A 27,947-nucleotide genomic window follows, 5' to 3' on the forward strand; every position below is an offset into this window, starting at 1 on the left:
ATTAAGTCTTTAAATTACTTCAATACTTACAGTATTTTCAGAGCTGGAAACTGATTGAATGTACCACCTTGGATGTATTCGATCAAATTGTTGCTTATATTGCTGTAAGAAAGAACAAGAAATACCGACACTCGTTTGATATAAACACACACCGTTGACAACAGTGTCCATTTAAGTAATTTAAGTATGTATTTACGATGCATTACTTTTCTTGTAAAAAAACGTGGTCTTAAATAGCCGTCAATGATTTTAAATGAAATATATTTTGGAAAACAATCGGGAGAAACTTTGTTATAAAATAAGTGTTTCATCTGCGCACTTATGACTTACAGGTGAAGGAAGTTAGACTTTGCTATGGGTGCCACACTCATACGAGATATCCGCGTGATCTTGTTACCATCCATACCCCTGGAAACAATTCAAAATGCATTACTATGTGCACATTATTTTGAACGTGTGTTGACTTACGACTCACATATGACCATTTTCACTACATTTGTCGCTTATTCTGATCCTGTTGAACGTATTCATATTTGTCTATTTTAACCACAGCTACTATCACTCTAATGTGTGATCACCCAACTTGAATACTTATGCAATGATAATGTTTTATGTGGCTTCATTTCGGTCAAGAAAATACTGTCGATTAATAAATTTCATGTGGCACAAGCATACTTACTACTGCCACAACAATAATCATGACAATTACTGCAACAGCCAAAACAAATACATGTAGTATTATCTACTGAATTCACAAGTTTAATCATTTACGACTTGCACTAATGTCTTGGTTGTTACTTTTGAATACTTTTTATGCAAATCTGAGAAATCAGAGTAAATAATTAATTGTTAATTTTATGGACAACTGTTAAAATGTAAAATTAGGTAACAAAACTAAATACTTTAAATAATATGCAATAATTAAACATGTATCCACCAATATAACGTGTTGTGTATTTTGGCAGGGATATAAAAGGGTTGTTCTTTGAACAAGTCTATCTATGCTTTGATGTTATTATTGTTCACATTGTCTTATCAACCAATACCATATATTAAATGTTTGATAATTTTTAAAAGGTTATATACGGCTTGCGATAAGTTTAAGCTTAGAGATTGAATATCTTACAACATGATAACACGTCTCATCAAACTCGACATGTTAAATAAATTCGATCACGTTATAATCCGCACAAGTATTAGATTCAATACATTATTTGCAATTTGGGTAATTTATTGTAACACAGAAATCGTTGATATTGGGTCAACCTTGAGGGAATAGACAACCAAGGAATGCGGATCAACGCGTCTATTTAATCATTTTAAATACAAAGAATATTTATAGCTTAATTTGTATTGATTTCCCTTCATACCAGCAGGACTTTGCACTGGCGGTATTAGGGTTTTATCACTTGTGTTTTGTAAGTGGTCGTTCATACTTACAAGTATACCAAGGCGGAAGTGTCGCCGAAAATGTTCGGGTGAATTTGAAGTAGTTCGTTATTGGCGAAACTCCTGAAAAGTAAAATTTTCGTATCAATTTTGTTCAACGATGACCAAAACTGGTAGCATACTCTTGTATTTGTTATTCTACATACTTGAACACGATATTCATTTTCATATTAAACCATTTATGCATTGCGTCTAGGAAAAAAGCCTTGGCAAACAGAGTAGACCCAGATGAGACGCCGCATGATGGGGCGTCTCATCAGGGTCTGCGCTGTTTGCTTAAAGTAATGTATGTAAGAAATATTTTAAATATAGAAATTAATATACTAGACATCCCTAATTTTGGAAATAAATTCATCTAATTAAGAAGGATGGGAAAGTCCACTAGGCATAAATGGGTTTAACGGGGTACAAAAGTTAAACATAGAATAATGTAAATTACGATGCGACTTACGCAATCCGCAGATTTGGTCCGTCTACAAACTTCGGTGGGATCCAATGCATTTTGTTGTCCATTAATGCCCTAAAGTGGAACAAAACACGTGTGATAAATAGAGACGCGTTCTAACAAAACTAGGCTTAATGCATGTGCGTAAAGTGTCGTTCAAGATTAGCCTGTGCAGTCCGCACAGGCTAATCATGGACGACACTTTCCGATTGTAAGATATTTTTCGTTTACAGAAAGTCTCTTCTTTGCATAAATCCAGTTAAGACGTTAAGTGTCGCCCCTGATTAGCCTGTGCGGACTGCACAGGCTAATATTGGACGACACTTTACGCACATGCCTTATGCCAAGTTTTCTCAGAAAACGACTAAAATTAAATATGAACGTTAAACGCTGCCTGATATTAATGATACACTTGTACATACTGGTATAAGGAAAAATCGGAATCATGATACTTGCAGGAGAGTCTTGTTGAGCCAAGATGTACAAGTAGTATTTTATCGTATTTTTTGCTAGATACTTACAGATACTTAATTGTAGACGGCCATTTCCAGCCTCTATGATTCTCAGTGTCTATCTTGATTTTATTCCCTGCTAAATTCCTGGAAGAGGAAACACATTCGCCACAAATTGGTAAACAATCAAGATTATTTTACTATGTCCAAAGACCACGTCTTAACCGACAAAACAACATATGTATTGAAGTAATTAACCGCATGTTAATATATCTTATTTTATCATCGGCTTCATTATTTGTAACCTTTTTCTACTTACACTTTTGTGACCTTAGTCGCTGAAAGGTCGGGCACGTGGTTTAAGGCTGTTGCTTGGACTATCCTGAAACATGTTTATAACAATCTGTTTAACCCATTTATGCCTAGTGGACTCTCCCATCCTTCTGAACTGGATCAATTTATTTCCAAAATATGGGATGACTAGTATATTTATTTCTATATTTAAAATATTTCTGACAGAAATTCCTTCAAGCAAACAGCGTAGACCCAGATGAGACGCCGCATCATGCGGCGTCTCATCTGGTTCTTTGCTGTTTTCCAAGGTCTTTTTTCTAGACGATAGGCACAAAATGGGTTAATCCTGCGAAAAGTGAAAAGATACTTGTCAAGTTGTCAAGGCTACAGAAAATGCATGATTTCTTTCTAATGACAGCAGAGTGATATCGCACAAGGGTGATATCGGCATATGGAAGCTGATTCTTTCAGAGGCTGTCCAGCCGATAATCATAGTACTTAGTCCGATATCAGTTTTCTTTTATCCTAAAACTGTAACTATGTGTTTGATTTACTATGCCTATTGTGTGTATATACAACACGCGTTACTGCGAAAATCCACACAATTATGGCCACATCAAAGATTGTAGATGATATTCTTAAACTAACGAATAATTGTCTTCGCTTGTCGCACAACAATGGTCTTTCCACACACTAGCAGTCAATACAATGTCAACCATTCAGTGATGGTTCATGATATCATTATTTTTTTTTAGTCTTAATGCAACTAACGAACATATTAAGGATAAGATAGCGAGAACATTTGCCATGCATATATAATTAAAACAATTACTTACAATTCGACCAAATTCGTTAGATTCTCAAAGGTCCGTTCTTCGAATAACTCGAAATTAGGACAGTTAAATATCCGTCTGAAATAACAAAAGCACACGAATTGTCATCAAAAGCACACCTATTGTTCCCAAGATAATTAAATTGTCATGTTTAGTTTCAACCTATTTATTTTAGCTCGATTGCATAGAACGCATAAGGCTGTTTTTAAACGCTCTCAATTCCGTTTCCTGGGACTAAACACAGTAATTAGCGTCTCTAGGGATCAAACTCGTGACCTCCCGGTCGCTAGGCGGACACCTTATCCACTACGCCACGGCGCCTTCATAAGCATATTTGGGTATTATATTACGTCATAAATCAACAACACAATGTAAGGTATATATTTATGTATGATACATAACCAACTCACTTATCATTTTGAAAATGCATCGATTCAATGACACAAAGCTAATCGATGTTATTTATAAAATGGTCAAAACTTGATTGGACTGTGTTGCTTGAGATACGTACATGCTCGTCGTTGTTTCGGAGAACACGCCTGCTGTGATGTTATAGAACGTCTTCCCTTTTAGCACTCTGAAATATGAAGGGTCTGTAGTATGTAACCTGACATCAGACAAAATATAACCATACACGTAACAGTGTTACGTTCAATTAAAGTTAATCTTGTGGATATCTTTTACTTAATTTTATACAAGGAAATCTATGCAAGTGAGCATTTCAACCCGTTTAGCACAAATATTAACAGCCGTATCGATGTGGCTTTGTTGATAAAGGTAAATACAATTCAGTTATGCAAAAGTACTAAACCTTAAACATGGATACATACACCGTATTCCCCGTGCATTCCGTGATGTTGTTGTTAGCATCATCACACGTGCAACCCGAGCAAACTGCATCTCCATCAAAGAACGAGTCGAGCATTAGGTAGTTGCTACGGAGTGAGCCTTCGTCCGACCACAGTCCAGACGTCCGATCATCTGAGAGAAACATGACAATATAACGATACATTTCTCTAAAATCATCGGTTTGCGTTTGTGTAGGGTACATTTTTCTTGCATACACTTTCATTTTACACCGCAAGTTAGTTTATTTATTTAAATTCTTCTGTCTCTTAATTTCAATATTAAATTCTGGAATGAGGTTGCAAATTCGATAAGCACATGAAGCATAAGTATGAACTAACAAATGAATACATAGAGGTACTCATTAAAATGAGTACGTGTTATCGTAAGCTTAAGTGTGTTTCACGTTATTTAATGTATTCATCAATTTCTACAAACTAATCAAACTCGGACTGATTACGTTAAGCCCAGAGACACTCGGCATTAGTTGCTACACCCCCCTCCCCCCTAGCTGCTACCCCCCCCCCCCCCCCCCCCCTCCCCAGCTGCAACCCCCCCACCCCCGAAAAAAACCCTCACAATCCTCCATTTGATATACAATATATAAAATATCAAAACAACAAAAGCAAAAGTTAGTTGATTTTTTTTATATTATGTATAGCAAAAGGACACAGCCATAGGGCTTTGGAGGGGATAGCAGCTGGGGGTAGCAACTTATGCCGAGTGCCTGTGGTAAAGCCTCCAGTTACGTACTTATGATTGTATTCCTAAATATATGAGTAAGTATTGTCCTATCAAATCGTATAATGAACCTGTATCTTAAACTCAATCTCGTGGATTATTTTATAAAAGCTGTAATCCATTTATGCCTAGCGTCTATAAAAAAAGGCCTTGGAAAACAGCGTAGACCCAGATGAGACGCCGCATGCGGCGTCTCATCTTGGTCTGCGCTGTTTGCTTAAAGGAATTTCTGTAAGAATTTATCTAAATATAGAAATACATATACTAGACATCCCTAGTTTTGGATATAAATTGATCCAATTTAGAAGGATGTGAGAGCCCACTAGGCATAAATGGGTTGAACGGAAATTTAGGCTCTATTTCAGAAACAATGTTCTATTTGTTTCACCTGCATCGTAGGAAATTCCCTGTGCGCCGTAGCGGTCGTTGTAGTAAGTTTCTCCAAAGAACGTCTGCTCCGTGGGTCGGAAGGATGCCAGCAGGAGGCACAGAGATACAAGTTCAAGCTTCATCCTGTTACCAGGATAACGATTATCGATAGGACTATTTGTCAGGATCCGTTTTATCCTGAAATGATATTTGTCAAACGTGTATATAGAAACAACGCTGTGTTTTAAAGGTGCAAACTGAATGATTGTATTGCTCGTTTATGATGCGTTGACTGTTTTAATATCATGAAATGTTACGGTTTTTGTGTTTGTCTGTTTTTTTCTGCTTTTATTGTGTGGTTTTTGTTTGACTGGGACATCAATTTATAATATTCAAAACCAACATAATCAGATAATTTTAGCTCTAATTACTTTGCGTTTCCGATTGTTTGGATAGGTTATAAATATTGTTTTAGATTTGTTATTAATAATTCTGTATAGTGTCTTTTTCAGTAAGTATTTATAACAAGCTGAATAAACTATTTTATTTTTAACACCTTTAGGCATACACTTATTCTGTGTGTGAACTTTTAAGATATAATTCCATAATCCTTTGAATTCGACATATTTAGACAACCTATTCGTTGAATATATTGACATATAATTCAATGTAGCGCGAAGTGTAACTTAAAGAGACGTTCTCAGCGAACGACCGGCTTCCTGTTGCTCGTTTGCGATACCAAAAGATAGTCTTTTTAAATGGTCCTGTATTCGACACAGAATAAATATTAAAATTACTCTCCAGAATTATATTACAAAAGCGCGTGCTATCTACATTGCAGCAAATATCATTCAGCAGATAACGTTCAAACTATAATAATGGGAAACATTAGATAGAGAATAATAGGTAAGTTTTGATTATAGATCAGGTTTATCATGCGAGGCTTAGAAAACAAAAATCACGAGCCTTGACGAGTGCTTTTTCGTTTTCGTGCCGAGAATGATAAACCTGATCTATAATTAACCTTCATCTATTATTCTATTTATCCCACTTTTTATTCAGTAAACTTTTTGATTTAAACAAAATTAGTTTAACTTGATAATTTCTCTGGATTTATGACGTCATTTTGTCGAAAAAACGACGTCATTTCGTGCCGTGGTTTATAGCAGAAATTTAATCAACCGAATTCACTGTAAAAGTTGAATTATTTAAAATACTACGCATGCATAGCTTTGATATCGTAACAAAAGCGAATGAGAGTCTTGAAGAGTCTTGACTATTTATGCAAGTTTTTCACTATAATGACCTATCGTTAGTGACCAAATATATGATTATTTATGAGGCGAATGTGAAATGCTAGTCCATATTGGTATATTTGACAGAGGAGTGTAGCTGCTTGATAATAATAAAAGGAAACTGTTAAAAGTACAACAGAGGATTCTATCCAAGGATTAACAACAGAGGGTACTATCCAAGGGTTATGTCTAAGAGATATGGTCAGTTATAGAGCAAGATGATCCCATGAATTAATAAACGTTTCTTGTTTTCATAAAACAAAATTTCAAAAATGTTACTGAGATATGTACCGGTTGCTCGCAAACAAAATAACCAGAGCGTTATGCCGACTCTATTCAAACGAACGGATGGATATTAAAGACCGAGCTTTTCCGCGAAAAAACGGGCTACAATATGTATAAATTTAGAAACTTCTCACACAATTAAAGGCAAAAGCTCACGTTAAGAAGCTTGACAAAATATCTCCCTTATCGCCATCCTCCTTAGAAAGTTATTTTAATGTCTTGGGATTTCATTTTTAACTGATTTTTTTTTAATTATAATGTTAATCTATTTATTTTTTTAGCACGTATTAACAATCCGTGACCACCCTTTATTAGCAACCGGGTGTCCGCTTATTGCGAACTAATATAAAAAGCGACCGGTTATTTGGTTTTACAGTTCGCATATTTACATAAAATATTATTATGAAAATTTGAGCGACGATCAGCCAATAAGGACTACGCTTAACTGAGTTGTTAAAAAGAATCATAGCAGATATGTAGGTCCATTTTAAATTCCTTCTTTGGCAATCGTATAGTTTGGTTATAATCGTTGATATTTGAACACAAAAAAACACAATAAATACCGTTGTTGAGAGCACCATAGTAAAATGTTAGAGTAAAATATTAGTCTAAAACAAAAAGCACAATTTGTTCAGATCAAGTTCAAACTGAATTAATGTTCGCATTACTGCTATTTATCAATCAACTTTAAAACAATCAGGCGTTTAATATTTACAGAATCGATTTTCAAAGATCATCTTCAATTGAAACAAACATGAAATAGCATTTTATATTTTATTATGAAAATATATTGTGCAAAGTAATTGATCGTGTAAATGAATACGTTATGGTGACAGAAGTTCCTGTATTTGGCTATTGTATCCGACATTCTTCCTGAAATAAATGCAATGCGTATAGTCGTCGACAGTCTATTATTGATATCCAATGCACGTATTGTAAACTATTTTGTTTTACCGCTATTAATAATTTAATGCCTAGATTTTGTAATTCAGTGTTTATTGTTTACCCTTTGATGATTCATTTTTTTTAAATCTGTAAAATAGTAAACAGTATTTAAATACAAATTTCATGTTTATAAATACAGCTATAAATCGGGATCAAATTTATGCTAACATTTGTTTATTAAAATACATGTGTAATAATGCTTACAATTTCTTAAACTGGTACACCTAGTTTCATCTCTCAAAGCTATAGGTATAAAGAGAATAGTTTTAAATAATAGCGACGATAATGTTAGAACTGTGCTAGCGATGAGAAGACATGTATATGCTGTTAGTGTAGTTGGTGTTTTTTGTGTTTTTGTTATTGTTGGTTTTACAACGTACATTTGTAAAAAATTGAAGTCTAAATCCACTTAATCAAACATTGTAATTATACAATCGTAAAATTAAATGAAATCTTTGATAACATATCTGGCACCTTAATTGGGAGCATTATTTCTTATTTCCAATCAGAACGTATAACACAAACGTGCGCTTAATCGAATGTATTACAGCATATCATATTTCAATTCAATTTCAACCTTGTGAATACAAAGCATGGGGAAATTTTGTCAAGTGTCTTATATTTCAATTCTAGTTAGCATGCATACGTATTGAACCATTCCCATTTTTACAAAACGCGTTTAAAAATGAGAATATATCTTTTCTAAAGAGATTTGGATATGAGTCGCGGTATGGGAAAACGGCTTAACCCTTTGCATGCTGGGAAATTTGTCATCTGCTAAAATGTCGTCTGCTGAGTTTCTAAAATTAGCATTAGGACAAGAATGCAGCCAAGATTTGAAAAAAACGCGATTCTTATGTTGAGACATTTTCATGTCATTTTTTAAATTATTCTTGATAGTTATAATGATAAAGTATTTATTTCTGTCTTTTTATATGTTTATATAATAACCTCCTGCACAACAATGGAAAGACAATAACGTTTACTAAAAAACATTTATATTTATATAAAGGAGTATTCAATAATTATGTTGTCGATTGGTTTGGTTTCAATAATTATTTTGTCGATTGGTTTGTAAGGTTCCTCATGACAATTAAACTTGCAATTTCACCACTCTCATATGCATCTACATAGGTTTTATCTTGTTCCCATATGTGTATTAGCCATGTGACATAGTACTTACGATTGACAGATTGGTGTTTATGTGTGTAATTTTTTATTTGGATACACTGAATGAAAAACATTGTCCATTTGACATATTTGCATTATGAATCTTTTTTTAAATGCTCTCTGATTATACTCGATAAAATAGATGTATTCCAATTTTAAGGGACCCAAATCTAAAGGTCGTGATCTTGCTCTTATATTTTATAATATAAATAAAGTTAGACTCGGTAAGTAGTGCTTAAACACTCAATCAAGACTGCAATGTCATAAATAATGACTTACGGTAGATTGAATATCTGTGAGGTTTACAGTGAAATTGTGTTATTTTGATTCCAAAACGTAAATAAACGTATATTGTTATAAACATGAGTAAACTTTGCAAATATGCGTTTTATACTTGTGAGATTGTTCAATACGTCAATTTTGTAAAATAGAATAAAGATCAAAGAGCAACAATGATCAATACCGAACTAAAAAACGCTAATAAAGCGACGGTGTTGTGCCAAATATGGATGTAATGTTTGTAAAAGTCATTATTTCTTTATTTAAACGTCTCTGCTATTATTTCATTTTAAAGGCAATTTAAACCACTACCACCTATAAACATGGTATGTCAATATTTGACATTGTCCACCGTTGCCTGGCGTTTAAATACAATTAGATCTGACATTTGTCTTGTGTTATAAAACTATTGCGGGGATCTAAGTTTTGAAAACAGTGTTATCAAACGGTATTAAACACCTGTTTGTATTCTTCAAATACGTCGGCATAATAGCTCCCCGCTTTTGTACAATTTAATGGCGGTTTTAAAAGTTCTAATATTATGATAAGGTATTCAATGTATTTGAATGCTTAATAAAAACATCAATTCAGCTAAAGAGAATATTTTTTCCTGATCGCTTAGCTGTAGGTAATAATAATGAAAATGAGAAGTAGTAGTAGTAGTAGTAGGAGCAGTAGCAGTATCAGTATCAGTAGCAGTAGCAGTAGCAGTAGCAGTAGCAGTAGCAGTAGAGTAGCAGTAGCAGTAGCAGCAGCAACAGCAGATTAGACATTCCGCACAGTGTTTTAAAAACGAGGATGCATTCAGTACACTTCTTTTTTCCTGGCATACTTATATATATATATATATATATATATATATATATATATATATATATATATATATATATATATATATATATATATATATATATATATATATATATATATATACTAATTAAGTAACACATATGTGTGTTTAATATTTATCCGAAAATAAATAACTTATTTCTGGTAAAATTGTTTGAGTATCGCATTAAAATCAAAGACAATATGCTATGAATAGTCATCAGCCAAACAAGCACACAAAAAAACGCTTAATTGGTGCATAAACTGTTGTGACAATGTAATATTAAATGTGTACGATATCTTCTAACGATGCAAAGACGTATGAATGAAGTAATTGAATCTGATGAGTTGTGTTTTTATAATAATAAAAAAACAATATTGAAGTTGTTAAAAGTTCGAATAAAATCTGTAAAAAATAGAAAAACTTGGTTAGGCTTTTAACCTCTTAAGCTTCTGACTTCTTTTGGAACATTTTTGATCTGATGTTACCGTTAAATACCACAGAAGTACACCATTGAAGCATAATTATTCCTTTGAGGGTTTGTTGACTCGTGGTAATGGTATCCTGACGTTACCCTTGTCTCAATCAGCATGAACTTGAATTAACCCTTTTAAAGGAAGTATAATTATTCCTTTAGGGGTTTGTGGACTCGTGGTAATGGTATCCTGACGTTACCCTTGTCTCTGTCTCTGTTTTGTCTCTTTTTTGTCTTGCCGATCTTTCAAATCTATGGTTACTGTGCATGTTTTTTGTTGTTAACGTAGTACTTTTTGTTTAAAGTTTAGATTTTATTGTTTCATTAATTGTCTTATAGCTATACACATAGGGTAGTTTTATAGTGTCTTGTTGATCTTTCTAATCTAGTGTTACTATGCATGTTTTGACGTAGTACTTATAGTATAATAGAGTAGTTTTACAGTATACCGGTAATTGAGTAGTTTTGATCGATTTCTTTTAAAAAGTGTTGCAAAATGTATTCGTTTCTGCGATACGTAAAATGTTCTTATGTTAAGCGCCTTTGAATGTGCACTCTTGCATGAAAAGGGCGCTATATAAATCCGGTATAATAATATATAGAAGTATTCGTATTCTTCATGCTTCGTTTATGTTATTAATAAATGGTTGAATTTTTTGAAATTGTTGTTTCTTTCTTTTAGCACATGCTTTGTCGAAAATAATCAAATAACTTGAATATTTCATAAAGCGTTTCATCCATGAACACATTGGAATTTAAAAAAGCCTTACATATGGCGTTTGTTGTTCATGTCGCGCAGTTTCCGGTCTACGTTCACACTACTGAAAAGCCTGGGTATTAGTTCCACGGGAATTGTTTTATTGCTTGTTTAGTGTCACAAATCGAGGCATGTCCGTATTGACTTTAACCCATTTATGCCTAGCGTCTAGAAAAAGGGCCTTGGCAAAAACCTTTGCTTAAAGGAATTTCTCTGAGAAATATTCTAAATATAGACATAAATATATTAGACATCCCTAATTTTGGAAATAAATTGATCCAATATTGAAGGATGGGAGAGTCCACTAGGCATAAATGGGTTAAAGGGTGGAACTAATATGCGCATTGATCTTTTTATAAATTTGGAAATTTGTGCATGAAAACGTTTTAAGTTCATTTCAACGTAATTAAAACACTACTGGCAGCTGAAACTTTTATAGTTTTTTCCCCTACAGTCAAAAATCACATACATGCCATGTTAATCACGCTCACTCCGTACAAAATAAAAGTGTAACAAACAAATGACGTCAACGATATGGCCGACTTATTAGTTTGCACAAAGCCGTGATTGACATTCCTCTTGTAGAAAAACTAATTGGTGGTAGTATAGAGACGTGCATTTTTATTCTTAACCCTTTGCATGCTGGGAAATTTGTCGTCTGCTAAAATGTCGTCTGCAGAATTTCTAAAATTAGCATTTTCTTCGATTTTTTTCAAAGAATACTATCAGAATAGCAAACAGTTTGGATCCTGATGAGACGCCACGTTCTGTGGCGTCTCATCTGGATCCAAACTGTTTGCAAAGGCCTTTAAAATTCAGCTCCAGCGCTTTTAGGGTTAACAGTAAATGAAACAAGCGTATGCCTAACTTCCCCAAAATATTTTTTTCATGATTGCTAATTGTCTCATTATTGAGACTATTGAGACATGTATCTTAAACGATCGCTGTCCACTAAATTAAATTATATTTAACAGCTTAAGTAAGACTTAAACAGTGAGCAACAATAAGCGACCGGTTATCATCATCATAATCATTTTCTTCCATATCCTCATTATCATAACCATCATCATCGTTATAAATATTGTTATTATTAGTATTATAAATTATTATACAGTTTACTATTTGTTGTGGTAACAATAGAAGTAGCAGCAGTAGAAGAAGAAGTAGTAGAAGTAGTAGAAGTAGTAGTAGTTGTTTTTGTTGTTGTAGTTGTAGCAGTAGAATTAGAAGTAATAGTAGTTTGTAGCAATTGCGTGAACAATATGAACAAAGAAGCTTTTGTGAGTGTTCTTACTGTATTAAGTTGTTATTCCATTCAAAGTACGTTTTTAATTTCCAATAATTTCATGGCTCAAACTATGCATTATATTCTTGTTCCAATAAAATTGGCGTGGCAGAAAAACAATATTTATAAGCGTGCCTTTATATCCCAACCTATAAACATTTAATGGGGATGTAAGTTTCAATTCATGGTCACAATGTCATTAAATTCACATTAAAAGAACAAATAAATTACCTTAAGAACAAATTTAGATCGATAAAAACCACACACGTCGCTCGCTGTCACAGTACGCTTAATCCAACTGTAAATGGAAATAATAGTATACTACATAGCCTTATAATACTTAACTGTTTGTCAAATTTCGGATTAAACGTATTAAATGTAATTATAGGCAGTCGCTTTTATGTTAACATTTAAAGTCCAAACACGCTTCTAGCGTTTAGGTTGTTAAATCGTCGATTTTATCGCTTTGTTTGCTTTCACACAAGAAGTGGTTATAAATTATACGCAAATAATGTGCCAGGTTTGAATTTAAAATTAAATGAGATTGATGGTCGATTGGCATAGCATTAAAAAATCCATTTCTATCTGGTGAAAAGAAATTTCACAGTAGGGATTTCCTTTACGACCTTCAAGCCTTATATTTACGCCGAACAAATGATAAAACTTCACCCGTCATTTAACATTGACCCGTCCTTGGCGTTTTAATTAGGAAGAGCAAAACTCGGATAAATGAATAGATACAAATAGCTCGAAGCATTTGATTTACCGGATATAAATGATCAAAGAAGGAGCCCATACCACAATTTATATGTTTGGTAAATCAATATTTTGTGTCAAGTCAGACACAAAACTTCTACTTTATTTTACCTTTTTTGCGGGTAGAATAATTTTACAAATTATATTTGCAGCAAAATTAGTTCACGTAAGACTTGATTTAGAATGACGTTTGAATATTACAATATAAATACATGTAGTTAAATTTCAGTATTATCACTAGTATAAATTCAAAGAAAATATGTACCAGTATTACCTGTTACTTTGTTACCCGTCAAAACATGTTCACCAAAAAATAAAATACCAGATCGAGTATAGATCCTATCCATGATGGTTTCATTTAAACCATCATTTTTTCTCAAGGATTATAAAAATAATAATTGGGAAACGATGTTTAAGCTCGTAAAACGTACCCTTAAATTGTTACATATTGTAAACAGCTTTAACTCGCCCTGACACAATAAGCTTTAAATGCTAGTTTTCTCCCTTGAATATGAATTGGGCAATACACAAAAGCAGGTTACGTTGTTTAGTTTATTAGTTTATTTAGGTCTCTTCCAAAGTTCATCAAAACAAATCTAACAATCAAAGTTGCATAGCATATATAAATGTTGCCATTCTTATTTGACAATTAGAAATATCCAAACATTTATAAACATTTTATAAACATGTATTTATAGCATTATGCCGTTTGAAATGTCAAAAAGATATCTCAATGTGTTTCTTTTTGCATCGATATGATTTTACCTATAGTAACTTATCAATTGAGTTGTTCGCGTGTTTTGTTAAGTACTTTTTTACTGATTTGGGAAGAGCATTTTCCTTTATACCTTTATTTCAAACTATAAATTTAGGGGCAACATGCTTCCGGACCCCCCCCCCCCCCCTCACACCTATTCATGGTGGGGCCAGTCTGGTCGGGAAATACCCGGTCCGATCATGAGATCACGAAACCTTTATAGCGGACAGGTTTAATTCCTGATCAGACTGCGCGAACACAGAGATTGGTCTGGGACAATGCTGGTAAACGACCCATTTTCGAATGCCGCGGTTAAAATAACGTAAATAATGTATACAGCCATTCGTGTTATGAAATGTATATGAAATTAGAATTGCAAACTGTACAAATGTGTTTGGAGGGAAATAATTTCTTATGTTTGTCTAAAACTAGATTGAAGCACACATGCAAAAACAAAAAACGCAACAGTTTTCTATTTAGATTCACATGCTGGCCTGGAGCTACGCTTACAGTATATGACAGAAGACCCATGGCCGCATAGCATCTGTTAATTATGAAGTCAGTGTAGTTATGGCTTAACGTTGACATATTAATTCTTTAAGCTATTATAAATTCTTTACTTGCAAACAAGTGCAAACGAAAAGTAAAAAAAAAGAAGTCTAAATTTTCAAAGATTTAGGAAATGTACGCTAAAATGCTACGGACATTACCATGCGCCATGTAATGACCACAAAATGAGTATGACCTGTCACTGTCGGCGTTTGTTATTTGTTATGTTCATCATTTAATAAAGAGATCATGTAAGCAAAATAATCAGTTGATCATTCATAGGAGATCATTTTATTATGGTTTGATGGTGTATTTGTACTTAAACAAGAAAGCTGTTTGATTTATTCATCGGATAAAATATTTTGTTCTGTCCTGTTCTGTTCTGATAATAGTGCATGCTATTGATATTGTATACAGGCGACGGCGATGAAGTAATCTTAAATTAAACAAAAAATAATTTGCCGCGAAATATCATCTGTCCAAGATACGTGATGGAATATAGTGAAATATAAACATCAACCAGCACTACTTATTTATTTTATATCAGGATATAGATAACCCTTTTAAAATACAGAACTAGCAAATGCGACTCCGATATCGCATGCTGTAACATATTTACAAAGTGGTCTTTTCGACGATGAAGGTGGACGAAATTGACCGATTTGAAATCGCCGTCATATGCCTGGAGGCTGTGCTGTTTGTGCCAACTGTGTTCGGAAACGTACTCATTCTGATCAGTATTGGCCGCTTTCGTCGGCTCCAGACGCCGCTCAACGGCCTCGTTGGCAACCTTGCTGTCAGTGACCTAGTTACCGTATTGATCCTCACCCCCGGGCACATCGTCGGCGCATTCCTTGAGCTGAACCGAGTGAGGGCGTTTTGCCTGTTTTACCTGTCGTCCAATGCGGCTTTCTTGCTCGTCTCCCTGCTCACGATGCTGGCTATATCAATGGAACGCTATTATTCCGTAAGGTTTCCCTGGAAACACAGGGCGTCAAAACGTCACACATTTGTTAAGCTTTTCATCCCCATTTCGTGGATCATCTCCTTAGTATTGTGCCGGTATTCGGGTGGAATAGCTTCACGTCGAGCGACAACACATGCAATATCGAAGGCGTTTGGCCGCTGCCGTTGAAGATGCTATTTACCAGCCTGGTCGTGACGATCATTATTATCAAGGTTATACTGTTCGCATTGATCATAAAGGTGGCGCGAAGCCGTCTTCCGAACTGTTGTGATGACCTTGATCGGAAGAACGTGCGCAAGCACATGGTAAAGATGTACCTCCTCATGGCTATGTCTGCAGCATTTCTCATTTGCTGGGGGCCTTTCTGTGTCATGTCCTTGTACCAGTTAATATTTGTGGCAGAAGATTTGAAGGTATGGCAAAGTCTCGCTCTTTTGTTGGGATATCTGAACTGCGCGTTGAATTGGTTGATTTATGGAATGAAAATCCGAAGGTTCCGAAAAGCCTTTAAATTAATTCTCTGCGGCAGACGACACGTTTTGGAGAACGATCTGCGGGCACGAAGCTCAATTGAAATGTCGCATTAATAGACATCTTGTCCTAGCGTGTGTTGTTTTGTTGCAAAAACATTAATAATGTGTATTTGAAGTAGTATTTTGTTTTTATTTAATCGCACTTATATATAAAAACAGCATATATTTTAGTATGTTGAAATCCTACTAAACACCTCGTGCTTTGTATTGGTATATACATATAAGCAAAACAAAAAAAACTGTTTCTAAAACATCAAACGAAGAAGATTTGCATCCATTTTTATTTACTAAAAAACCATTCTCTTAATTAAAATAATGAATCTTAGTCTACATTCTTCCTTACGTCAAAACTAATCAAAACTTTTGACAGGTCGCCGTGGTGTAATGGCTATGGTGTCCGCCAAGCGACCGGGAGGTCACGGGTTCGATTCCCACCGTAGGAGCGTTCTTTTCATCCTCAAAAACACCAAGTTCTGGTTCTAGGCCCACGAAACGGACTCGAGAGCGTTTATATAAGCCTTAGGCTTCAGATGCAATCGAGCTTAAATAAAAAGGTTTAAACTAAAACTTATCAGTGTAAGCAATTTCTATAGTCGGTATTTACTATACATGAACACTTCGTAAGATCCTGCATCGCGCCAACATTAACCTTACATTGACCTTTATGAATCATTAAATACATCGTAACGTTATGACGAATGTATGAGCTCTCCGACATGAATCGTGCTCAATGCTACAGGAATATCACACTGGCTTTGTTGTAATTTATGAAATTAAACCGAGTATGAATGAAAACAAGTCACGCGTATAATTTAGTATTGCGTTGAAACCCCGGGACTACAGTCTGTTTTCCGATTATATATTTAAATGATAAGAATCTTGCACAATTAATCCTTCCCTATTTTTATATATGTTATATTTGTCCCATTTGGATCATAAAATACGATATAAGCAAACAAGAGTACAGGGCCGTACCCAGGAAATTTTGACTGGGGGGGGGGGGGGCCAAACGGGAAGGGTGCGGGAGGGGCTGACCCTCCCGAATAGATTTTTTAATTAGGCATTGTTCAAGGTAATTTTTGTGCATATAGAAACATTGTGTTGTTTTATAAATTTATGGATATATAACAAGTAAACCAGCATCTTTCTGAAGTCTAAAGCTTTAACCATTACGGGCCGTCCATAAAGTATGTCACGCTCCAGGTGGGGGGAGGTTGGGTAAGAAAGTGTGACAGTTTGTAACATGAGGGAGGGGGGTCAGGCCATGTGTGATGTCACACATTTATTTAAAAAAAATGTCTAATTTATTTATTATTTCTTAAGTAGAATTTAAAAATAATTTTCAAAACTTTGTGAAACATTTGAATTAGTTTTATGTACAAAATAAGACGAATTGCGTATCTCCTGATTCTGTTGTTCGAATGTTTAATAGGCAACTTGGCTGGGCCGGCTTCAGGGCCCTCACACTACTTTGGGAGAAGGGGTCCGCAGCCCTTAGGAGGGGGAATTTTCGCGGCGTTTCCCTTATTGGGGGATTTTATTTACTTTCTCTCTCATTATTACATTTGTACATGTTTGCACTATATTCATTGCATTTTTCATGATTGAGTATGTTTGAAAAGATTAAATTGAAATAGAATTGAGATATAATAATCATGAGACACATTTTTTTTAGGGGGAATTTTTCCCCCCAAAAGGGGAAAAAAGTATACTTTTCAGGTGGGGGACTGCCGAAATTCGGCGGCAGATTTGATAGATTGAGGGCCCTGGGCTTATTCAATAGGATGTATGACGGATGTTATGATGTGAAACGCACAAAGAGAAAAACTTTCATGGACAGGAGTTTCGGAGTTGTTGGTCCGAAACTGTGGAATGACCTTCCATCAAGCATCCGGACTTCCGCATCAATAAACATTTTCAAAAGGAATTTGAAAACATTTCTCTTTAGAAACTTTTACAACCTATTTTAATTGGAATACCTGTGATTTAAAAAAATAATCGAGACTCAGTTGTACGGGCTTATTTGTCACTAAGCGCGCACTAGGACTCATAGGACCAAGCAATACAAGAATTGTGCGGGCTTCTTTGCTCGAAAAGGATATTTATTGTACAAGTGACTGGTAACCAAGAATCATTAGGGCTTCTTTGCTCAATGATTGAATTACATAAACCAGCTGCCTTTTAGTCATGCTTAGGCCTTCTAGTTGTGTCTTATAGTCACACTGTAATTTTAACCTTCAAGTTGTGTCTTGTAGTCACACTTGGTCAGTCTATTTGTGACTTGTAGTCACGATAGTTCAAATAAGGTTAAAACCCAAAAGAAGTGTCCTTAAGTATGACAGGTGACCGGTAGCTGTGGGATCCGACAGCCAGAGAGCAGAACTATCCTTTTAAGTATCCTTTTAGTTAATGAAAAACAGTGTCTTTATGTTGCCAAATATTTGCTCATATTATCATTATAATTATTGTCTTAACTCTAGTTATATCAATTTATTACATAATATTTTACTTTTAATGTGTTTTAATAGTGTAGCCGGTATTGTTTTATTGCTTAAGTTCCTTATAGCATTCTTATTTATATCACACATTTTAAGATCATTAATCCTTTAACTAATGCTGCATAATATTATCAATATCAATATCTTTTATCAATTTTATGTACATATATATGTTTTGTACAAAGCCATTGAATATAATTATATAAATAGGCGTTTCATCAAATTAGCAAGTTTCAAGTTTATAGGCACAACCTCCACACATATTTCAATGACGAAATAATTTATTGGACTGTTCCATTTTTAGTTAGTAATGGTTTAAAAGAAAATCCAAATTATAATTTCGTTTTTATCAGAGGTTAACATGTGGATAAATATTAATACTGCCCATCGTAACAATCCTACAGTTATAAAAGCCTGTAATTAGAAAGTTCTTTTACCGGTAAGTGACATTTTAATACGGTTTAAAAGTGAATTGTGTTTTAGATTAAATTTGAATAAAGTATTAATTTTAAAAAAATGTTCGAAAGTGTGAGTTTGTGACGTACTTTAGGGGTGGGGGGTCCAAAATTTTATAACAGATTGTGACATGCGGAGGGGGGGGGGGGGTAAAAATGGTCAAAAAAAGTCGTGACATGCTTTATCGACGGCCCCTTGGTGTGAAATTCACACACATATTTTAAGCTTTAGATTTCAGAAATGTATAACACTTTATGAAGAAGTAACAGCAACGTTTGAAACTAAAAAACCTTTATTATGAAATGTAACATAAATTGTGACTGTGTAGGAGGTTTGATTTCAAAGACAAAATACTATTTTGGTTATATGTCAGTAACTGACATATAACCTACTAGTATTTTCTCTTTGAAATCAAACCTCTTCTAGATAAAGTTTCAAAGTAAATTCATTATAAAATGTTTATCATCTACACACAGTTTTCACAGAAATGTTTAATAAGCTATGACTCTAGAGGAGGTTTGAATTTAAAAGAGAAAACACTATCATCGCTCAGACCTACGACCTTCTGTATCAGTTCCATCCATTCGCTGTTTCTCTTTCCTTGTCCAATCAAAAGACGTGTTACACCCACCATCAATAGATGAAGCATTGAGCACAATGGGCAATTGACAGATCGGGGATGTGTGTACAAGGTGATAAGAAAACATAGCCTAGGGGCTTATCTCCACTGGCGAGTAAATTAGCGCTAATCCCATTGTGTATCAGGGCGCATTTGTATTGCAGGGAAGTGTATTGTGGGCCCTTTCATGTGAGAAAATTTGCAGTAGGCCCGTTATTAAAAAATCATTACTCGACAGCCAGCTGGGGGCCCGGGCCCCTGGGCCCAGTGCCTGGGTACGGGCCTGGAGTATATGCAAAGTTCTATCGATTAAACTGTTTATTGATAGATCTTTTATACATGGATCTGTCACTACTGCTCGATTGGTCATTGTCACTCGGATACTACTGAAATGTACACCGGGTACTCTTTAGTTTACTTAAATGTACCTCGGGTACGTAAAATATACTGCAACGTACCTGGGAATTCTAACACTTGTCGGCTTTTGTCAAGTTAATTATGTTCATATTTGTGTCAATATTCTGAAAAATGGCCACTATATTATCGAAAATCTTACTCAAATCAAACCTGTCGAGGCACGTTTTGTTCAAAGAGAATTTGTTTCGTATTCCGAAGCGCGTTTTACGACATCAGATTGTGGGGCGAGAATAAAACTCGGTTACAGTCTAAAATGGCCGGATACGTGTTAGTATATTTTCCGTACCCGGGGTACTTAAAGTACTCGAGCCGACAATGACCAATCGAGCGTCACTACTATAATAGTATGGACCACGTGGGCTAAAGATGAACTACGCATGCAAAATATTAACATAATTATGGCGTCAATCGTAATACATAGAATATCTCCAGACTCGTCTGCAAGATAGATTGATTTCTGAAAGACCAGCCTCGAGTAACACAGCAAAATGGCACTTTGCGACAGTGCGGATCTCGCATATTACATGAAACATATATCTAAATGTGTCTGAATGTGAATATGTGTTGTTAACATCACTGTGTATACACAGTTTTATACACAAGGTGAAAATGTGTAAAATATCATAAATGGAATATTTGGAAACCCCACCTCGCGCCTATTGGTGAACTATTGGCAAGCCATGCGGCCTTAAACTTCCGTTCGTTAACAATTGGTGGCTGCCTTTCTGTTCACTATTTGCAAAGGGGTCCTAAATATGCTTTCTACTTCCTTATTATTTACAGGGATATTTGAAGTCAACTGTGCGCATTAAAGCATAAAAAATCCTCAATTCGATCGTTACAGCAAAATAACTGAGTGGATGTTACATAACTAAAGACTGGAAATAGGAGTCGGTAATATACATGCTTGGAATGCCTAGCTGTGTTGACTATTTGTATATATGGCTCGCAGTGTAGTTTTCTATTTCATTACTATTGATACGGATAATTGAAGCCATCTGTATTCATTAACGTATATAAAAGCCTATATTCGACCTTAATAGCGCTAAGTAACTTAGAGGTTCTTACCTAATCCATAGTCAAACAAAACAAAAACTGAGTGAAATGGTGGAACTTTTACCCGTGACGTTTGATATACGCGTCTATTTCACCATCACACTTTGAAATGATTGCTATGCTGTTAATCTGTATTGCCTTGACGAAGCCAATGGTTTTTATGAATTGCTTCGTACTTCCTTTTTACTTTACGAACACTGACAAGCTGTTCGTACTAGCAGGTAGATCTATATGTGCGTTGTAATAAAAATAGTTTTAATTATAAATTGATCGTAGAAATACATACCGGTGGTATAATAATGATGAGTAACAAAATAAATAACAACTAATATATGTCAATAATCCCATAAAATTGCTTGTTTATAACAACATTTCTGAGCAAAGGAACGCTTAGAGACAACTCGTGAATACCTCATTTGTATTGAACAACAGTTTCCTCCCTTAAAAAAAAGTAAAAAAACCCACTAAAGGCGCATTTCCTACAGAAACATCAGATGACGCCTCATAAAGTAACAACTTAAGTGACAAATACACTTTAAACACAAAAATATATATATATAATATATCATACACAGTTTATTATCTCCTTTTTTGGCTGTAATTAATAATTTAATCGACGAAGAAAGAAAAACCGTGTTCATTTTCCATGTATCGCTGTTAATCAATCAATAAATATTTTGAGTCCTGGTGAATTGAAATTCAACAAAGAATGCGTTAAAACCGAGTTCCGAACGCTTCAGATTGTTTTGTTTATTAACCATAAGTTTAAGTAAATATTATTTTTATGTATCCTGATTTTGCATATCGTATACGACAAACATTACGTATTCAAAAACAGATTATTGCGCTGTGATCCGACTTGAGATCTCCCTTTACGCGTTAAATGTTGATAATTCTGTGTGTTTTTTATATTTATGAAACGCAGCGTGTATCTTCTTAGAATTTTATGTAGATCGATATCAAGAGAATGTTGCATGATCGATATATTTATCGTATTTATTTATTCCGCAAACACAACAAGTTAACCCATTTATGCCTAGTGGACTCCCCCATCCTTCTAAATTTGATAAATTATTTTCCAAAATTAGGGATGTCTAGTATATTTATTTCTATATTTAGAATATTTCTTACGGAAATTCCTTGATATCTTAAAGGTTACGGTTATAATAAAGTAAAAACAAACCATTCTAATGGTTGAAATTAAATTTAACAAATGTGAGAAAGCTGTATAAAATATGTGAACAAGATTAATTTAGGAAACAACATTTGATGCTCTGTAATCTAATCTTACTTGAAAAAGCAGTTTAACGTAGCATGTTTACGTTTTGCATTGTAAATCTATTATTATATGTAATCTATCTTTCAAACATGCTGCCCGTCTTTAAAAGTGTAACTTCAAACTACTCGTGTTTACTGCTATTTTTTAAATTCTTTCTAAAAATCTTATCTAAACACGATGTGATTTTCTAATTTAAACCAAACCGGGCACGAATATGAATAGCATTGTCTTTTGACGGGGCTTGTTCACATTTGTTCATACTTAAAGTATGTAATAACAGAAGAACCTTAATTGAAACAATAAAAGCAATAATTATAGCGTAAAACATTAGAGCAAATTTAATTGTTTCTTTTACCGGTATTCTAATCCGCGCCGCTTGTGAACAATAACTCGTCGTTAAAACTGTCGAATCCCACGAGGGGAGGAATGGATATGAAATGTGGGATTGGGATCCAATATCCATATCTTGAGGTTTTATGTCAGTAAACCGTTTATAGTTTTGGAGTTATCCTCTTTGGATAACGCTACGCAGATTATCTCGACACATAATTTTTTATTGCTGTAACTTACAATCATTGTTCGAAATATTTGCTATTCGCAAATAACATTTACCGTATATGCTGTACATAAATGGGATTTTATGTTTGAAGTTACCAGGATTTAGCAGAAGTATTAAATATCTTTATCGAGCGCAATATTTTTGTTCGCAAAAAAGAAATAATTAGAAAGTCATGCTTTAATTAGTGACGATTTTAATAAAATATGCTTATTTAAATAGATACGCTCAAACATAAGAGAGCGGAAGATGTAAAAAAGTTTAAATATTGTATGAAGTAATTGTCTTACTATTCTTACTATTTTTCATTTGCAGTGGGACTCCGGCATGGGGAGTTAATGTCTCCCTTATCATTTTGTTTATTTGTAGAAAATCTCGAGCAGTTTTTACAAAATCGTTTACAATCCGGTTTGCATATCAATAATAATAATAATCTCTTTTTTTCCGAAGGTAACTCATAAAGACAAACGCATTGATACAAAGTCATGCAAACAGTTTAACAATGGCAATCTTATTTTCAATGAGGCCTTCAAACAACTATGGTATGTATAATGCATTTCTACATTATAATGCAAGCATGTAGACTTTGACGGACATAAGAGTACTGTAACAGTGTAATAGAAGTGTCATAAAAAGCAAGTATATTGTATGACTTCTCTTATATTATTTATTTCTCTTCCAATATTGAAATGGTCTCAAGGAACAAATATTTATTAACAGAAAGTACCGGTATTTAAGAATATAAATGTATTGTTGATTACATTTTCCCATATGCACACACTCTAACTCACGCACGCACGCACACACACCACACACACACACCACACCACACACCACACACACACACACACACACACACACACACACACACACACACACACACACACACACACACACACACACACACACACACACACACACACACACACACACACACACACACACACACACACACACACACACACACACACACACACACACACACACACACACACACACACACACACACACACACACACACACCACACACACACACACACACACACACACACACACACACACACACCACACACACACACACACACACACACCACACACACACACACACACACACACACACACACACACCACACACACACACACACACACACACACTTATACAATTTCCATATCTTAATTAACACGACCAATAACAATAACAAAAAGTTAACAAAAACAGCCTAGTACATTATTGTACAAAGTCAGAGTTTAAAAACGTGGATTACATTATTCTTGAAATAGTTTACGATAAACAGAAGTGGCTGATATACACAAATATTATAATTACAGAAAACAATATTCATGACCAGTGTTGTTCACAATAGGATATGAAATTACCCAACTGTTATGAAGAATAGCCTGCACCTCCTTGTGATATAAATAGTTGAAAAAGCAATATGTATATTTGTTTGAAGAAATTAAATCTATAGTAATCATTACGACACTTATGGGGGAGTATTTGACTTTTGAATAAGAGGAAAAGTAAAATACTCCTCCATAGGTGTCTTAATGATTGACGACATTGACTTGATTTTACTGTTAATTTCTGATGATAAAGATAGTGTAAGTAAATATCCTGATGAAAGTCAAATTTGGATATTTAATGTTCAAAACTGCTTGATGACAATGGCTTCAGTTATGCATTTGATTTTATAATTCAAATTAATAATAACCCTAGCACATTTTAAGTTGAATTAGACGCATAATATCTGATCACTTTACACAGACTGGTATATTACGTTAAATAACATTCAAAGTTAGATGTTTATCGAAGTTTTGAATCAAATTTGAATATGCGCTCGTACATTCTGCCAAGAAGTTCGAGATACCTTTTCACCAGACTGAGATTAACGGCACCCATTACATATTCAAACGGTTGTTATGCAAGAGAAATCAACTCTCGACACCAACAAGACTGCATTTGTTTCGATTCGACCGATATTGAAGACACATTCCCGGCGTTTAAAAACATTAGGGGGAAATTAAACATGCTATTATAATGTTAAAACTTTATAAACAACTTGGTTTCATTTTTACATGATGCTATTGCACGGCCATTAATAACACAATGGCTATATTTGCTGATACTTAAATGGTCGCAAACCGATATGCACGTATGAATCAGTACTCTTATATTCTTCATTCAGATTATCATCTAAACAACCAAAACAAAATAATCTTCACTACTGCTATTACCATGAGTCTTCTGAGAAAACTGAACATAATATATGTGCGTAAAGTGTCGTCCCAGATAAGCCTGTGCAGTCCGCACAGGCTACTCAGGGACGACTCTTTCCGCTTTTATGGAAATTTTCGTGAAAGGAAGTCTCTTTTACACGATTATCCAGTTAAGGCGGAAATAGAGAATACTAGGTCGGTGCCGAATAAAGCAAAGTTTATTTTGCGAGGCTTAGAAAATCTGAACCACGAGCCTTGGCGAGTGGTTCAGATTTTCATGCCGAGCAAAATAAACTTTGCTTTATTCGGCACCGACCTAGTATTCGATTTATCCCATCAATTTCTTAGTCGTAAATTATTTCTTTAAAAATAGAATAGGAAAATCGAACTACACGGAAAATCCCAAAGTCATTTTAAGCAAACATTGTTTTATTGGTTTTATCGTGCCGAGCCTAATACATTACATAAAGATCAGTAACTAACCTGTTTTTCTGTTTACCATACCTCTACGTCCCTGATTTTTAAGAAATAATGGGAAAAAACACTAAACAACTGCAGCTTTAGCGTGAAAGAACATGCATTGTGTCGTATGACGTGTTAATAATGACGTCACGAGTACTTAATATTTGTAAATAATGTGTTGTTTTTTTTAGTTGCATGTGTTAAAAATATATTACATCTTGGTATCAAATTGTTTGTTTCGTTGAATCTGATTCGATTTTACTAAAAATGATTACTTTATAGTTGATTCCGAGTAATATGACCATTCTCCGCCGCGCGTGACAGCTATATTTCAGCACTGCCGAAATAGAGGAAAGTTTATTCCACAGTGGTTTATTTCGATAATGCACGTCTGATGATGGGATAAAGTGTCGTCCCTGATTAGCCTGTGCGGACTGCACAGGCAAATATGGGACGAAAGTTTACGCACATGCATTAAAGCAAGTTTTCTCAGAATGCGTCTCACCATGATCATCACTGCCGCCAACACGCCATCAAGTCGGAGTCTCTATGTTCATCACCATTTCCATCGCAATTAGTTTGCATCTGGCTGAAGAAGTGCTAACGCCGGAGGTTCCGTCTGTTGCGTGCCGAACTGCTACGGGGAGTCATGTGCTTAGCTCACGTGCCGCGAGAGCCGTGTACAAGGACAGGCCCTATAGTAACATCATCGTAGTACGCTGACTCGCGTTTATTATCCTGATACTCTTGAATTACATAATCATAGATTACATGCTTTATTTATTACTCGTGTTTGCAAAGGGCGTTTCAAATGCGTGATATAGCTATAGCTTTGATTGTATCACATGTGTCTTATGCTTTTTCTTATACGAGGAACAGTTTTTTTCCCCACAAATGTATTATTCATACTTAGATATTTAAACGTTGATATGAATGTTACATAGGTGTCAAATGCATGAATCGAGTTTCGTCTATAAAATTTCATGTCATCATTGGTCGAAATGCGCATATTAAATGTCTGTCTGAGTTATTTTATTGAAAAAAATCTTTAGTTATCGCGATAATTATAGCTTGTATTTAGGAAGTATGGTTGAGTACGTTTGCTATGCATTGTTTATACTTAATTGCTTTGATTGTTTATCGTATATATAAGTGTTGTTTTTCGATATGGTCTGGTTTGCAATGTTAAAAACGAATGACCATTATGGATGTAGTCTATACACAATCTTGTAAATAACGTGTGTTATGATGTTGTTTTGAGTGCATTTTCGCTTGTTTGAATATAAGGCATATATTTTGGAGGCAATTGAATGTTTAATTGTTATTTTGTCAATCTTAAAACAGGTTCCTTAAAATCAAAAGGAATAAGGAACATAGTGCTCACTCGAAAGACGTGGTTTAACCCTTTACCCTATAAGAAGCAAAGTGAAAATGGCTTTATGCAAACAGCATAAAGCCAGAACAGCCTGCGAATAACTCACAGTCTGTTCAGGTTTTATGCTGCTTTCTGCTCATCAGTAATCAAGGGTTGTAAATGAAATTGTTAAAACTTGAATCTAGTAAGAAAGGTCTTTTATTCAATTAAACTTTCTCAGTAACTACAAATGCGTCAAAATACGTTTTTCAGTGGTAAAGGGTTAACAAATGAAACCAAACGAAATGAAAAACTCGCATTACGAATGGGTCGTGCTCTGTGAAAATGGGGTTTAACGCATGTGTGTAAAGTGTCGTCCCAGATAAGCATGTGCAGTCCGCATATTCTAATCAGGGACGCCACTTTTTACTTTTATGATTTTGTTTAAAGAAAGTTTCTTCTTTGCAAAAATCCAGTTAATGCGGAAAGAGTCGTCCCTGATTAGCCTGTGCGGACTGCTCATTCTTAGCCGGGAATACACTCTACGCCCATGCATAAAACTCCCTTTTCACAGAGCGCGGCTTAAAATTAATTAATATATTTCAAATTTTATCACCATCTTTTCGTATGAAACCAATTAATTGTTCATTTTATCAACATGTGTATGGCAGTTCTGCCCATTTCTATAGAAGTTGTCAATAATTTAGCATTTAAGGAAAAAT

The 27,947-nt window shown here is 34.7% G+C and overlaps 2 protein-coding genes across 3 annotated transcripts in view; one reads left to right on the plus strand and one right to left on the minus strand.

Annotated features, from left to right (window-relative positions):
- Positions 1–13,262, minus strand: part of LOC127868328 (uncharacterized) — a 47,200-nt gene extending 33,938 nt beyond the window's left edge. Inside the window, exons 1-11 of one of the 2 annotated variants that reach the window (XM_052409980.1) lie at positions 12,981–13,262; positions 5,449–5,627; positions 4,304–4,454; positions 3,985–4,050; positions 3,477–3,551; positions 2,666–2,728; positions 2,416–2,493; positions 1,901–1,969; positions 1,441–1,512; positions 331–408; positions 31–102 (exon numbers count right to left, since the gene is read on the minus strand). In XM_052409980.1, the coding sequence (XP_052265940.1) occupies positions 31–102; positions 331–408; positions 1,441–1,512; positions 1,901–1,969; positions 2,416–2,493; positions 2,666–2,728; positions 3,477–3,551; positions 3,985–4,050; positions 4,304–4,454; positions 5,449–5,572 (848 nt within the window). In that variant the 5' untranslated portion in view covers positions 5,573–5,627; positions 12,981–13,262. Of the gene's footprint in view, positions 1–30; positions 103–330; positions 409–1,440; positions 1,513–1,900; positions 1,970–2,415; positions 2,494–2,665; positions 2,729–3,476; positions 3,552–3,984; positions 4,051–4,303; positions 4,455–5,448; positions 5,628–12,758; positions 12,924–12,980 lie in introns of those variants that run through there. The other variant, XM_052409981.1, reaches the window with a different exon arrangement.
- Positions 13,263–15,448: 2,186 nt separating this feature from the next.
- Positions 15,449–23,531, plus strand: LOC127869958 (alpha-2A adrenergic receptor-like). Its single transcript, XM_052412615.1, has 3 exons — positions 15,449–15,778; positions 16,018–16,191; positions 23,508–23,531. Exons 1-3 carry the CDS (start codon positions 15,449–15,451, stop codon positions 23,529–23,531), a joined length of 528 nt encoding a protein of 175 aa, XP_052268575.1.
- The last annotated feature ends 4,416 nt before the right edge of the window (positions 23,532–27,947 follow it).

Source organism: Dreissena polymorpha, chromosome 2 (genome assembly GCF_020536995.1).
Source record: "Dreissena polymorpha isolate Duluth1 chromosome 2, UMN_Dpol_1.0, whole genome shotgun sequence".
NCBI classification, from domain to species: Eukaryota; Metazoa; Mollusca; class Bivalvia; order Myida; family Dreissenidae; genus Dreissena; species Dreissena polymorpha.

What these genes read in the sequence shown, in the direction of transcription:
- LOC127869958 (XM_052412615.1), top strand. Translation starts at nt 15,449, where the DNA reads ATGAAGGTGGACGAAATTGACCGATTTGAAATCGCCGTCATATGCCTG. An exon ending in CAATGGAACGCTATTATTCC is followed by an intron (nt 15,779 to 16,017) that starts GTAAGGTTTCCC and finishes TTGATCATAAAG; the next exon opens with GTGGCGCGAAGCCGTCTTCC. An exon ending in TTGTGGCAGAAGATTTGAAG is followed by an intron (nt 16,192 to 23,507) that starts GTATGGCAAAGT and finishes TTTCATTTGCAG; the next exon opens with TGGGACTCCGGCATGGGGAG.